Source organism: Mercenaria mercenaria, unplaced genomic scaffold, assembly GCF_021730395.1.
Source record: "Mercenaria mercenaria strain notata unplaced genomic scaffold, MADL_Memer_1 contig_3573, whole genome shotgun sequence".
In the NCBI taxonomy this organism is placed as follows: Eukaryota; Metazoa; Mollusca; class Bivalvia; order Venerida; family Veneridae; genus Mercenaria; species Mercenaria mercenaria.
In genome coordinates, this window is record NW_026461725.1 from 17536 (window position 1) to 30641 (window position 13106).

Consider the following 13106-nt stretch of genomic DNA (forward strand, 5'->3'; position numbering starts at 1 on the left):
CATTGATGTGGGTTCGAGCCTCACTCAGGTTGTTGACTTCTTGTGAGTGAGGAAGCCATCAAGCTAGCTCAGGGAAAATCGGTGGTTTTACCCAGGTGCCCACCTGTGATGACATGATGCACGGATGGGCACCATGGGTCTTTCTCTACCAAAAAAGTCGCCATATTACCAGCAATTATGTCGGTGCGGCGAAAGATAAAAAGTGACGTTTGCAACTTATAAGTGTTCAATAACTCAATAATAATTAAATGATTAGTATGAAATATACACTGTACAGTTTTCGTGGTGTTGCAAGATTTCTTAGTAGCACCTTCAAGTTTTAATGCTGCTCCAAAATAAGGTTATTTAAAAGTATTAACCTTCTTCCATATTTTAAAAGATTGTATAAAATAATATCTTTTCAAACAGTTTTTTGTTAACGTTGCAATATGACTTACAAAGATCACGCGAGAAATAAGAATAATGGTCAACAATAGGAATTACAAACAAATAAAATGTACTTACTCTGATGTACTAAGGTAATTAATGAAGCTGGGTAAAATGAACGGCCAATTCATATCTTTTATTTATTTATTTATTTATTATATTATAATTGATTAGTTTTTCATGTTGAATACTATGAGCACTGTAATGGTTACTATAACCACATAACAAAACACAAATATTCTTACATATGTGTTTCATGTACAACAACAATAAAGAGTCTAAATACTATTCATCTTTTTTATTAAATAAACAAACACGTTCACATTTAGCTAAATAAATATAAAATCTAAATATTTTCAAATATTTGGTAGGAAATCATATTATACTAAATGACTATATAAGTTTTCCAATCATTGAAATGGTTTGAAATATTTAAAATGATGTCTGTACATATAATCGTTTATGATGCACTACAGGCCTCGTTCTGAGATCTACTACTATTTCCTTCACCAAATCCTTAACAGGGTTTCCTTGAAAATTCTGGCCATAGTTTGCTTTGATCCAGAAGCTATCCTGATTGTAATAGATACGTCATGAAGTTTAAATACGTATTAAATAATCTTGGGGTTTACTATTATGATGCATAATAATTTATATGTCTGATTTTCAAAGTGAAATCATAGAATCTCTTGTTGCGGAAAAGATGGATAAAACAGTACTTCAAGCCCTGAAGCACACGTTTTGTTTTATTGTGGTATTTAAAGACAGAACTTTATATATTTTGAACATTATAAACTTTAATTATTATTGATTCATATTGAAAAGAATCATAAATCACAATGTAATCTTGTAATGTGTTATCTTGCAGCGTTTCACATCCTTCTTGGTTAGAGATTTTTCAACCATGAGAAAAAAAACCTGTCAGTTTATCAAATATAACCGCCATTTCCACCTGGCGACTGATAACTAGTTCTAATTTACATACAACATTTACATAACATAATGATTCTACATTATTTGCAAATATTTTTTACACGGCCACAGACACAGAACATGATTTCTTGATTATTTATAGTGCTTCGCCATATTTGTTTTTCTTTTCATAACATTGAACTGTTTCAGTGGATTTAACAAAAGAAAAACAAAAATTAAACAGCTAAAATGTATCCTTTAAGGTAATAATTTCCACAGTTGTTTGTGTCATAATCATTTAAAGACAATTTGGCCTTTGAACAACTTGCTTCTCACTGTACATTAAATTTTAACCAAACACATGTCCATTTTCTTACGCATGAAGACTTGATTGTGCTTACATGAATAAATAGGCATTCTAAGAAATTCAAACCATTATGACTCTCGCAATAACACATGACACGTAAAATATTTTCCATCAGCTACGAAACTGGACGACGTTGCAATTGTCCTCTCCAACTGTTTAATATGATAGTGTCAAGAATATTGTTTCTTATTAAGTGATAAGGAGAGGCTAAAAACGATATATCAAAAACTTAATGATTCTTTTAACAACAAAGCAGCACTAACTGCATCGTTTCCTGAAGTTGAAATATACCTTTGTTTTACACACATTGGTTTAGTACTTCTGGTAATACGTCGAATTTAGTGCCGCAATTGTATCAAAATTATCGAAATGCAATTAAAACATTTTTCACATTTGTGTGTTCTAAATTTCGTTTATTGACATATTTGGAAAAAGGAAGAATATTCAACAGGGAAAGCCATGTTCTAAAAACGCAGCCTCCCCAAGCGCAAAACCAGCAAGCGGACGCGCACACAATCAAAGATCTATTTATTACTATAATTAAAGTTTCTTTTTAAGGGAGTACGCTTTCAGAAATATATCCCATACAGAGCAATATTCGATTGGTTAAACAACTATTGGTTATAGATAATAAGCACTTGCATCGTATTCTGTCTACTCTACGTCATACACAAATAAATCCTCTCCACAACCAACAAAAAGCCTAGAGAGAATCCCATCACAGCACAATGACGTCACAATAATGTTAGAACCACCTATTTGAAAAAGACCTCTGAACTTTTCACCTTTGCAATTAAGTTGTTGAACAATGCCATATCTGTCACACAAAATCACTAAACTGTTACCAAGACAACATATACCGACGATATCTCTAATATCTTTAGTATGCCGAAAAACACCATTGCTTTGAATTATATACAGTGAGCACTGATTTATAATGTAAATAGACTCCCCATTATCACTAAGTGCAACACTGGTAAATATGTTTTCCCGATTTGGTAAAATATTCATCGTCCTTTCCGATTCATTTATCATACAACAGAGAGTGCGTAGATCACTGCCATCTGTGTTACATGTATACAGAGACTCTCCATCACATATGTATATCCTATCCCCATGACAAATTATGCTGTCCATAAAATTGCTTGGAAGTAATGATGCATGCGATACCCTTTCAGATGTGACATCCATAAACACAATTTTGTTTTCACAAACCGCAGCGGCAATACTGTTGCCTACATAACACACGCCGGATGGACTGGAGGGCAGAATGCAACGACTGATTGGATAGTGCGAGCTTTCAAGTATCAGCAGATCTTTCGTATGCCTGCTACCAATGAGAACATAACCATTGGTAGCGTGCAAATAAAGGAGATTTCAAATCCAAATTTTGGGGTTGTAAATTGCATCTGTTTAATTTAAGTTCTCTTATCTTTTTTCGTTCCTCGATTTTCTTTAGTCCAAAGCATGACCTGTTAGAATAAAAAAGGTTAACACTACGAAGCATTTTGTTTGACATGTTTAGAGGTCCCACTAATAGAAATATACATTATCAAATATCTCCTTTCCAAACGGTAAATACAGAAGTGGATAAGTTATAAATCAGCTGTCAAGTGGCTTCTGTATCTCAACCAGACGTATAACACTGTATTTTTCTATTGAATAACTTCAAAATTTGAAAACGCTGTGGTGATCAAGAAGATGTAATGTCACTTTTAAAATTTTCAACATCAGTCTTGATAAAATTTTTATTTTAGTTGGTCACATATTATGTGATCAAATGAAAAATCTTCACCAAATTTAACAAATAGAAAATAGAAATTAACAAATATAAATTAATGAATACTTATCACTGCGAAAAAAGGGTCAATATAACGGAGTGAAACGGTCCCGAAATATTTCAAAAATACGGGAGTATACGGGATGTATATTACAAATATACGGACCTAATATACGACCCCTATCGGAACATCAGTATAGGGGAAGCCCGTTTATTTGTCATGCATATACGGATCCCGTATACGCCGAATATACATAAATGTAAATTTCCCGTTAATGCAATATACAACTTTAAAAAAAAAACCCTAGAAATGGTGTTTATTCGTGTCCTGCTTAACATAAGTTTTCATTTTTTATGTAAATTCGAAGGGCCTTGAGACTTTTTTCCCCGTATACTTTCCGAATTTTAAAAATATACGGGAACACGTATACGAGCCTGTATATCCGAATATACGTAGTAAAACGGATCCCCTATTTTTTGTCATATACGGGGCATATACGGGCTTGTATTTTCTAATATACGGGCTTCGGATTTTTTCCGTAACGCATGATAACGTAGATACGGATCCCGTATTTTGTCATATACGGACTGTGATTGCATCTAATATACGGGCATATACGGACTTGTATTTCTAATATACGGGCTTCGGATTTTTTCCGTATACGCATGATATACTAATTATACGGATCCCATACTTTGTCATATACGGGGCATATACGAAACTGTACTTTTTTATAAACGGCTACGGACTAGTCCCGTATATGCATGGTATAACGCAATATACGGATCCCCTACTTGTGTCATATACGGGAAAATATGAAACTTTATTTTTTACTATTCGGCTACGGAATGTCCCGTAATTGCATGTTTTACGCAATAAACGGATCCCGTACTTGTGTTTATAACGGAATGTATTTGCCTCTGATATACGGGGATATACGAACCTGTAGTTTTTGATATACGGGCCAGGTTTTTCCCCGTTTATGCAAGATATGCAGAGTATACAGAACCCCAAATTTTTGTCACATTTAGACTGAATTTGGTTTTCGTATTCGGGGAATTCCCCGGACCAGTATTTCTAAAAAGATACATTTACCAACTTTTCCCCTATATGCATGTGTAGAATACAAAAACTCGTATTTTTCTTTTATGTGAACTGATTTGTATATGGGCACACACTGAAAGATGACAAAATGAATGTCGGGGATACCTACAGCAGAATAGGGTATATTAGAAAAAAGCAAGACAAAGACAGGGTAGGGAAAAAAAAACCCTATTGTTTTAAATTTGGAGACATGCCCAATTAAACTAACATTTTTTTCAATTTAAAATACTTTTTAAATCTTTTTCAAACGGTTATAAATCATTTTCATTTCTTTTGCCCCAAATGAAATAAGCGAATTAAAATGTGAGTAACCCAATACATCAAGCATTTCTTAATATTATTAGGTTCATTTCTAATTGAAAAACTAGCATTCGCAAAATTTAATTCTCCCGGGGTTGACTCCAAAAAAATCAGTTGAAAACACTTTTTTTAACAAATGTTTTGTACTTTGTTTTCGTTTTTTTTCGTTTTGGGCCGTCTTCTAAAAAGAGCAGTGCACCCCCCCCCCCCCCCCCCCAAATTTTCCGAAATGTACTTTAAAAAGACGCATTTTGGGTTTCTGTACGGGAACCCCAGTTTAAGTAAGCAGGTTACAAATGATAAACCACAGGGGAAATTTTCCCTTTTCCTGATCTCAATAAGTAAAGTTTTTATCTGTTGTTACGAATTCACTGAAACAAATTGCTCACCCGGGCTGTTTTTCTGCTCTGTTGATAAAACCCGTAAAAACTTCACACATAAGTATATTCTCTTTCGTGAAATAAATAGTCGTCCCGTTTTTTCTTTCCGGGAAACAACTCTTGTGTAAACCCTTTTGGAAAAAAAAAAATCACGCTTTTAAAATATAAAAAAGGCCTCTTGAAAATTCTTAGATACAAAAATTTATATCTATAAAATTTAAGGGGAAAATTATAAACCAAAATAAAAGACATGTGGCGGGGAAATGCCCGAAAACTTTAAAGTGTCAAACGCCCCATACCATTTCGCCCGCGAAAAGAATTAGAAAACATAAAACCCGTGCCTTTTTGAAATTTAATACAAGTTATCTTTTTAATTTTTTTAATTTGCTTTTTGGTTATATTACTTAACATCTATCTCCCAAATTTTTAATTTAATTTTAAAAGCATGGTGTTCTTTTTTTGCCGCCCACACTTTGCCCCTCAATCCTCCCCCTCATTTTGATGGATTTTTCCTTAAAAACTGACATACAAAAAAAACATAGAGATTTTTTCAAGAGAGAAAATTTCCAAAAAAGGTAAAACTTTTAAAGGGGGGGGGGAAAAGGAAAAAAAAAATTCCCCATTTTATTCCTCCCAAAATGAAAAACACACCCCACGGTAAAATTTAAACCAACCAAAGTGTTAACGTAAACTATCCCTAAATTAGTGTTCCCTTAAACCTTTCCGCCAAAAACCAATCCTCCGTTTAGAATTTTTTTTAAAAATGCACAAAAATCTTTTGTACATTTTGGAAAAAATAAATCAGATGACATAACAGCATTCTCCCCTTTAACCAGGGGTCCCCCGTGGTTCCCCGGGATTTTTTGACGAACATCCGTGACTAAAGAGAATGCATAACAGTCGCGTTTTTTAATTTTTTTTTTTTTAATTTTAAAAATTTCAAACATCTCTTTAAATTTTGTGACTGAAAAATTTCTGAACGATATTTTTTGCCTCTAAACGTTTAATTTTTGGGTTTAAACAATCTAAAGGAGTTTCCAAAATTTTTCCAATCCCCGGGGTCATATAATATTCTTAGACAAGTAAAATTTCATCATAAACGCCCCATCTTTTTTATCTTTTCAAATAAATATAATCATCGAAAATTCGGGTTTTAAAATTACCCAAAATCTAAATAGTTTAAACCTAACTAAAATAAATAAATAATATCAGGGTATCAATAAAAATTTACATTATTTCAAAATTAGAGTTGCCGAATTTTCGATAAAAAATGATGTAACATGTATACATGTCAATCTGTGGTAAAATGAAAGAAAGGGGTATTTATTTTGGGTTTTAAATTTTTGAAGATCAAAATTAAGACATACTCAAATTTCCCCCTAAAAAATGCCCAAATTGTTTTCAGAATGTTTGGGTTTTTGCACGAGCGCATGTCTATTCGGCACGTGAACGGGACGGCTAGAGAAACCAAAAAAACGGTAGCCAGGCAAAGATAGCCCTTTCCCCCGCGAGATGTTTATTGTTCTCCAGTTTTTTTTTTTTTTTTCAAAAATATAAAACCCCCCAGGCAAACAGGTTTTAATATTCCTTAATCAATTTTCCTTAAATGCACAGGATCCCTTAAACGATATAATTCACAAATAACATCTACGAGAAAAAAGATTGAACGGGGTTCGATTAAAAAGCAAAATTATCTTTCCCTCAAGGATCCCTTTTAAGCTGAATTTGTCACAAAAATGAAATTTAAAAAATGGGAAATTTTTTTGTTTCAATAAACTAAAAAAAATGTCATATATAGAAATAAAGATGGTCGCCCCGGGGAAACGAACCGGACCGCGGCAAAAAAGAATTTTTCCCACTGTCGTTCCCAAATTTAATAACGAAAGGGGCCGGGTTTTTAGTGTTTAATGCCTTTAAAATATAAAATTTTTTTATTAAAAAAAAATATTAAAAAACATCTAATTCTCATGTTTTTCCGCAACTTTTATAGCCCGTCAGAAATACGAACCATAATTATACCCCAAATTAAAAACCCTATAAAAAAAAAATATAAGGGCCGTCCATGAAAAAACCCAAACAAAGTGGGTTTGCAAACCAGAAAGGATCGAGACCAGCCTGCGCATCCGTCATTTTGTTCAGGATCCTTTCTTTCGCTTTAAAAGCCTTTTGGGAAATAAAAAAAACTTTTAACGAACAGCATGGATCCTGACCGACTGCGGGGAATGCGCGGGTTTGGGTCTCATCCATGCGGTGGGAAAACAAAGCCCAATTTTGGGTTTTCTCAGGCACGGCTAAATTTATATTTTTTTTTCGTTTTTTTGTGGGACAAATTCTGGGGGCCAGTCCCCTTTTTTAGTTTTCCGTTTAAACATTGCGTTTTTTCCTTAAATTTATTTTAACCCCCAAATTTTTTTGGGCTACGTTACACAAAAAATAAAAAATTTAAAAATTTTGTTTTAAATTTTTAATCCCCCTTTTAAAAATTTGTTTTGTGTTTTACAATTTTGCCTTGGGAAAAGAAAAATCCGGCCCAAGTTTTTGTTTCAAGCTGGGTCAAAAAAAATTTTTAACCCACTTACTACAAGTGATAGGTATTTTAAATTTTAGGGTTTTTAAGGGGTTAACCCCTGTTAAGTACAACTTTTTTGCCCCCTGCTAAAAAAAAGACGTTTGGGTCATATTTGAAGTTTTTACAGCGTAAAATGGAGAAAAAACAAGAACTGAAAAAAAAACCATTAAATTCGAAAATATCATAAACTTTAATTTTTAAAATGCAAAAGGGTTCCCGTTGAAAATCGATTTAAAATAACGACTAAGCTGAAAAAATTACTTATTTTTTTGTACATGTTTTGGCCCCCTGAAAGTAAATGTTTGTTTTAAAAGAAATAATATGAAACGTTTTAAAAGGGTTAATACCATATTCATATTACTAAAATTATTTTTTTTTTTTGAAAAATACATAAAGAAATTATATCCCATATTCATTTTTTCCGCAATTTCACTTTAAAAATTAATTTAAACTTAAATCAAGTACATCTTTTAGTAAACCTTTTGCCTGTAAATGCATCAGAAAAAAAATTATAATGACCAAATTTTATTATTTTATCGAATAAAAAAACCCCCCCAAAAGAAGTAAAAAATTTATTTTTTAGCTCTTTGACCGCCCAAAACCCCCCCCCCCCCTGTTACAACCCCCCCAAAACTTTGGGCGGAAAAACACAAATTGGATTATTTGTTCTCCCGCTTTTTTGGTTTAAAGATTTAAATAAAAAATTTGGGAATGCAAAAGAAAAAAATAGAAAAGTATTTTTAGGCACTAAAAAAAATTATAACTTTCCGATTAATAATCAAAATTTTACATAATATAAAATTTTATTATTTCCAACCTTTTTTTAAAATAATACTTTAAAAAAAATAAAGCATGACAAAACCCCTTACATAGACTTTCAAAGTTTTGTAGAGATAAAATAATCTGTTTTTGTATTAAATTTTTTTTCATACTGAAAGATATTTTCGCAGGAAAAACCTTTCTCTCTAACCCAAAGGGAAGAGATGGGTTTTAATTTTTTTCAAAATTTCCTCTAGAAAAAAGCGTTATTTTTTCAGATTTTCCGGACCCAGTTTCTAAAGATAAAAAATTTTAAATTTTTAACTTTTATTTAATTTCTTTTCCAGATTTCCCGTTTTTAAACGAAAGAATAAATTTAAAAGTGCCCTGCCGCCCTTTTTCATTTTTTAAAACTAGCCTCGGGTACCTTTGCTTCTAAAGAAAAAAAACTTTATCTGGAGTTGTTTTTTTCCTTTTTACTTTTAAACTCTTTAACCCCAATGGTAAACATCCCCTGATTTTTTCACATATTTTTTTTTTTTAAAAACTTTCAACATCAAAATTTTTGGTTTCCGACCCTCCTTTTAGACATCGGATGAAAGAATGGGAAAGAAAAAAATAGTTAAATGATTATTTGTGAAGAAATGAAACTCGAATGAATGAATGAATAACTATTTTTAAAGGGTATTTTAATTTTTTTTTTATATTAAGATTACAAAATTAAAAATGACCTTTTTGGGCGCTTCTGAATTTTTTAAAACAATAAAAAGCCACCCTGTTTTTCCCATTAATTAAAAAAAAAAATTCCCTGGTCCGGTTTGCACCGAAAAAGTCAGTTTATTAAAAAATTTAAAAAATATAAATCAAATAAGTACTTATCGTGACTTTTCCCTTTTCCCCCGAAATAGCAATATACAGATTATCCCAGCCAGATGTATCGGGTTCGCGATATTAACGCGCGAAGCGTGGGCGAAAACGTGTTCCCCAAAGATTGGGGTCCCCAATACTATGCATTAAAGAACCCAATTTTTTGGGGCTAATTTGTGTTTTAAATTGGGAAACATCGAGTTTTCCCAAAATTGTTTAATTTGCAAGTAGAAAAAGTTAGAAATTGTCAGACTGGATTAAAAAGGCTTAGGGTTTAAAGGGGGTAACATCTGATTTGATTATTATCAATTAATGTTGCAGTGAAACTGTTCGCAGAAAATTTTATGTACAGTTTAAATTTTTTGTGAGATGGGGTAAATCAGTGGGAAATGTTTATAACATTTATTTAATGAAAGACACTCATTTAAAACTTTGCCATTTTTTTTCGAGCGTTTTCGTTAATTTTTAAACAATATTTGTATTTTAAAACAGTCAATCAATGTCACGCCCTCCACGTTACCACGGGGGTCATTGCTTTTAAAATAAAGTAAAGTGATGTTATTTTGCTCCCCGTTTTTTTTCTTTATAAATTTTATTTTTTTCCTTAAAATATTTTTTTTTTTAACGCTTGTACTTGGGAATGTGTTTTCTTTTGTCAAAATATTTTTAAATAATTGACTTTTTTTTCAACGGGTGAATTGATAACTTTTTTAAAAAAGGACCATAAATATTTACGGGGGCGTTTTGACAAATAAGTGGAAAGTTTGCAAAAAAATTTAAGGGGGAAAAAGGTTTTTTCCCAAAAATCAACCCAATACGATGATAAAGGGAGCTAAACGCTTTGCCGCCCAGCTACCTGCACATGCCCATAGTATAATATCAGCTAAGAATTTAAATATGTAATTTTTGTATCGCTATTTATGTTGGAAATTTAAAAAAGAATTTATTTAAAAAATAAAGAAAAATTTACATTGCCAAAGGGCAATACAAAGGACCCAAAATCCCGAAAAAAAATAAAATAGTCGGCCCCAGTGTATACTACAGTGGAATAGAGGGGGCCCTAGGAAACCTTTTATTTAAAACCCCTGCAAAACGTGTTACACCACAACGCACAAGTTGAACCACGGGGCGAAAAAATTTTAATAACACTTCCACGTAATAACTATCTTAGCTAAAACGTTTTTCCCTGAGATATCAGCCTTTTTTCAAAAAAAAAAACACTTAAAGGGCGTTTAAAATTCAGCTAACTTAAAAAAAAACTTTTCCCTTTTGAAAGACATCCATTTAGAAAAATTGCAGATCTTTCACGCTTTTTCATTGACAGCTAACACGTGCGCACGTGTTAGTTATCCCCATGGGGACATGGGATATAAATTTCTGTCAAAATTGCCCCGTGAAAGTTATCCACCCCTGGGGGGTTCAAGCCCCCACTCAGAGTGTTAAAAATTTTTCCAAGGAGGAAAACATTAAGCCGGTGCTCGCTCGTCAAACGATGAAAAATGCACTTAGGGCAAACCCGGGGAAATTTCCCCCACCAAGAAAACAGGGAAAATCGCTAAAGGACCCCAAAAAGTGTGTCAGCGGGAACGTTAATCCCAACAAAAACACAAAAACCCACCTACCGGGCGGGAAACAGACGATACTGTTAAATTTTAAAACGAACGAAAGGCGTTTGTTCGAATTTGGACGCAGACACATTTTTTTCGGGGGCGATTAATTTTTTGCTGTAAAAAAAATTAAAAAATTGAATTTTAAAAGTAAAGAAACAAACATGTCTTATATACTTTTTTAGTTCAAAAATAAATTGGGAATTTGTTCCCTTTTTTCTATAAATATTTTTTTTTGTAAGGGACAAGCGTTGGGGGAAAAAACAGAAAAAAAGTTAAACCCATGGGTTGCAAAAAAAATTTTTTAACCCAAAGGGGATGATCCACGATGTATTTATCACAAAAAACAAATAGGGATGAATTGAATTTAAAACCTTTTCCCTTTTTTTCAATCGGCCCCTTTTTTTTAAATTAAATGTTAAAATAAATCGGGAAAAGCGCTGATGAAAAAAGGAAATTTATTCAAGTTTGTTTTAAAATTTTAAACCTTTTTGGTCCGTAATTTTTTTTCATTCCCTGTCCCTATTTTTATTAAACATTTCTTTCTTTCAATATTGCAAATTTAATTTTTACCCTTTCACTACAATTTGAAAACCCGCAAAACGTTTGACCTTTGAAATGGACGAGAATAAACTTTTATTGAAATTTCATCCCCCTATTTTGAAATATATAAATTATTTTAAACCCCCTATTTCCGGCATATTTCGGGGGGAAAAATTTCGGAGTTGTAAAACCAAGCATATACGACATTTACGTGGGGGGAGTTTAAAAACCCAAGAATATACCGGGGAAATTTTTAAACCCGTTTTTTACAAAATCAAAAAACTAAAACGAAAACCCCCGAAAATCCAGAATAAAACGGGAAATAAACGGATTGTAACAAAGAATATACGGAAATATAAAATCCCGTATTTTAAATAAAAAAAATTAAATTTTAAAACCCGTATTTTTTTGGCATAAAACGGGAAAAATACGGGGGTTTTTACACCAAACATATACGGACATATACGCGCCGTATTTTCGAAATTAAAACAAAATATTTAAATCCCTATTCCCGGCCCTATACGGGAAATATAAAGGAGTTTATACGAAAAAAAAATACGGGGAAATTTTTAATCCCTGTATTTTTGAAAAATCCCAAAATATAAAATAACCCTATATCCCAAAAATAAAGGGAAATAACGGTTGTATAAAAAACATATACGGGGCATATACGTCCCCCTATTTTTGAAATAAACAAAAAAAATTTAAAACCCGTAATTCCGGCATATCGGGAAATATACGGATTTTTAAAACAAAAAATATCCGGGGAAAATTTTAAACCCCGTATTTTTTGAAATATACAAAAATACAAAACCCGTATATCCCAAAAATTTAAAGGGAAATATACGGGGTTGTATTTTGAAACCTATACGGGAAATATACGCCCGTATTTTTGTAATATACGGATTTAGTATTCCCGTACACCAGACATATACGGGAATAAAAAGGTGTTGTAAACGATCAAAAATAACCCTTTTTTTAAAATTTTCCCCTTTTTCAATAATATACGGGGTATCCCTATACTAAAGAAAAATTCCGTATTTCCCTAGAATACGGGAAATTCCGTTTTTTTTTTATTAAAATAAACGGAAAAACCCCCCCCTTTTAAACCTTTTAACCCCAAACCCCCAAAACCCCCCGTATTTTTTGTTTTCCCCCTATTTCTTCCCGGTAAAAGGGTAAATACGGGAAAAAAAAAAACCCCAAAACTCCCGTATATTTTAAATCTTTTTTTTTGCAGTGTATTGGAAAAAAGCATATCGATGAAGTAAAGGGAAATCGTTTAAAGTCGGTTAGAAAATATGATCACCCCTTTTGCAGGGCTTGCGGGAAGTAAACTTTTTGTCACGTTTTTTCCCTTTCTTTATAATAATCAAAAACCCAAAAATTTTCAGTGAAATTTATTTGTAAAAAATTTGTGAATTAAAAAAGATGTATTTTTTTGTTTTTCTTATTGCTTTTTAAAAAAAAAAAAAATACAAAATAAAAAAA

At 32.2% G+C, this 13106-nt stretch overlaps 1 protein-coding gene across 1 annotated transcript in view; it reads right to left on the reverse strand.

Moving 5' to 3' along the window:
* Positions 1-715: 715 nt before the first annotated feature.
* The window catches only part of LOC128553187 (uncharacterized), a 55004-nt gene continuing 42613 nt past the window's right edge, over positions 716-13106 (reverse strand). The window contains exon 6 of the mRNA XM_053534305.1: positions 716-3177. Within this exon, the coding sequence (XP_053390280.1) occupies positions 3036-3177 (142 nt within the window). The 3' untranslated portion in view covers positions 716-3035. The remainder of the gene's footprint in view (positions 3178-13106) is intronic.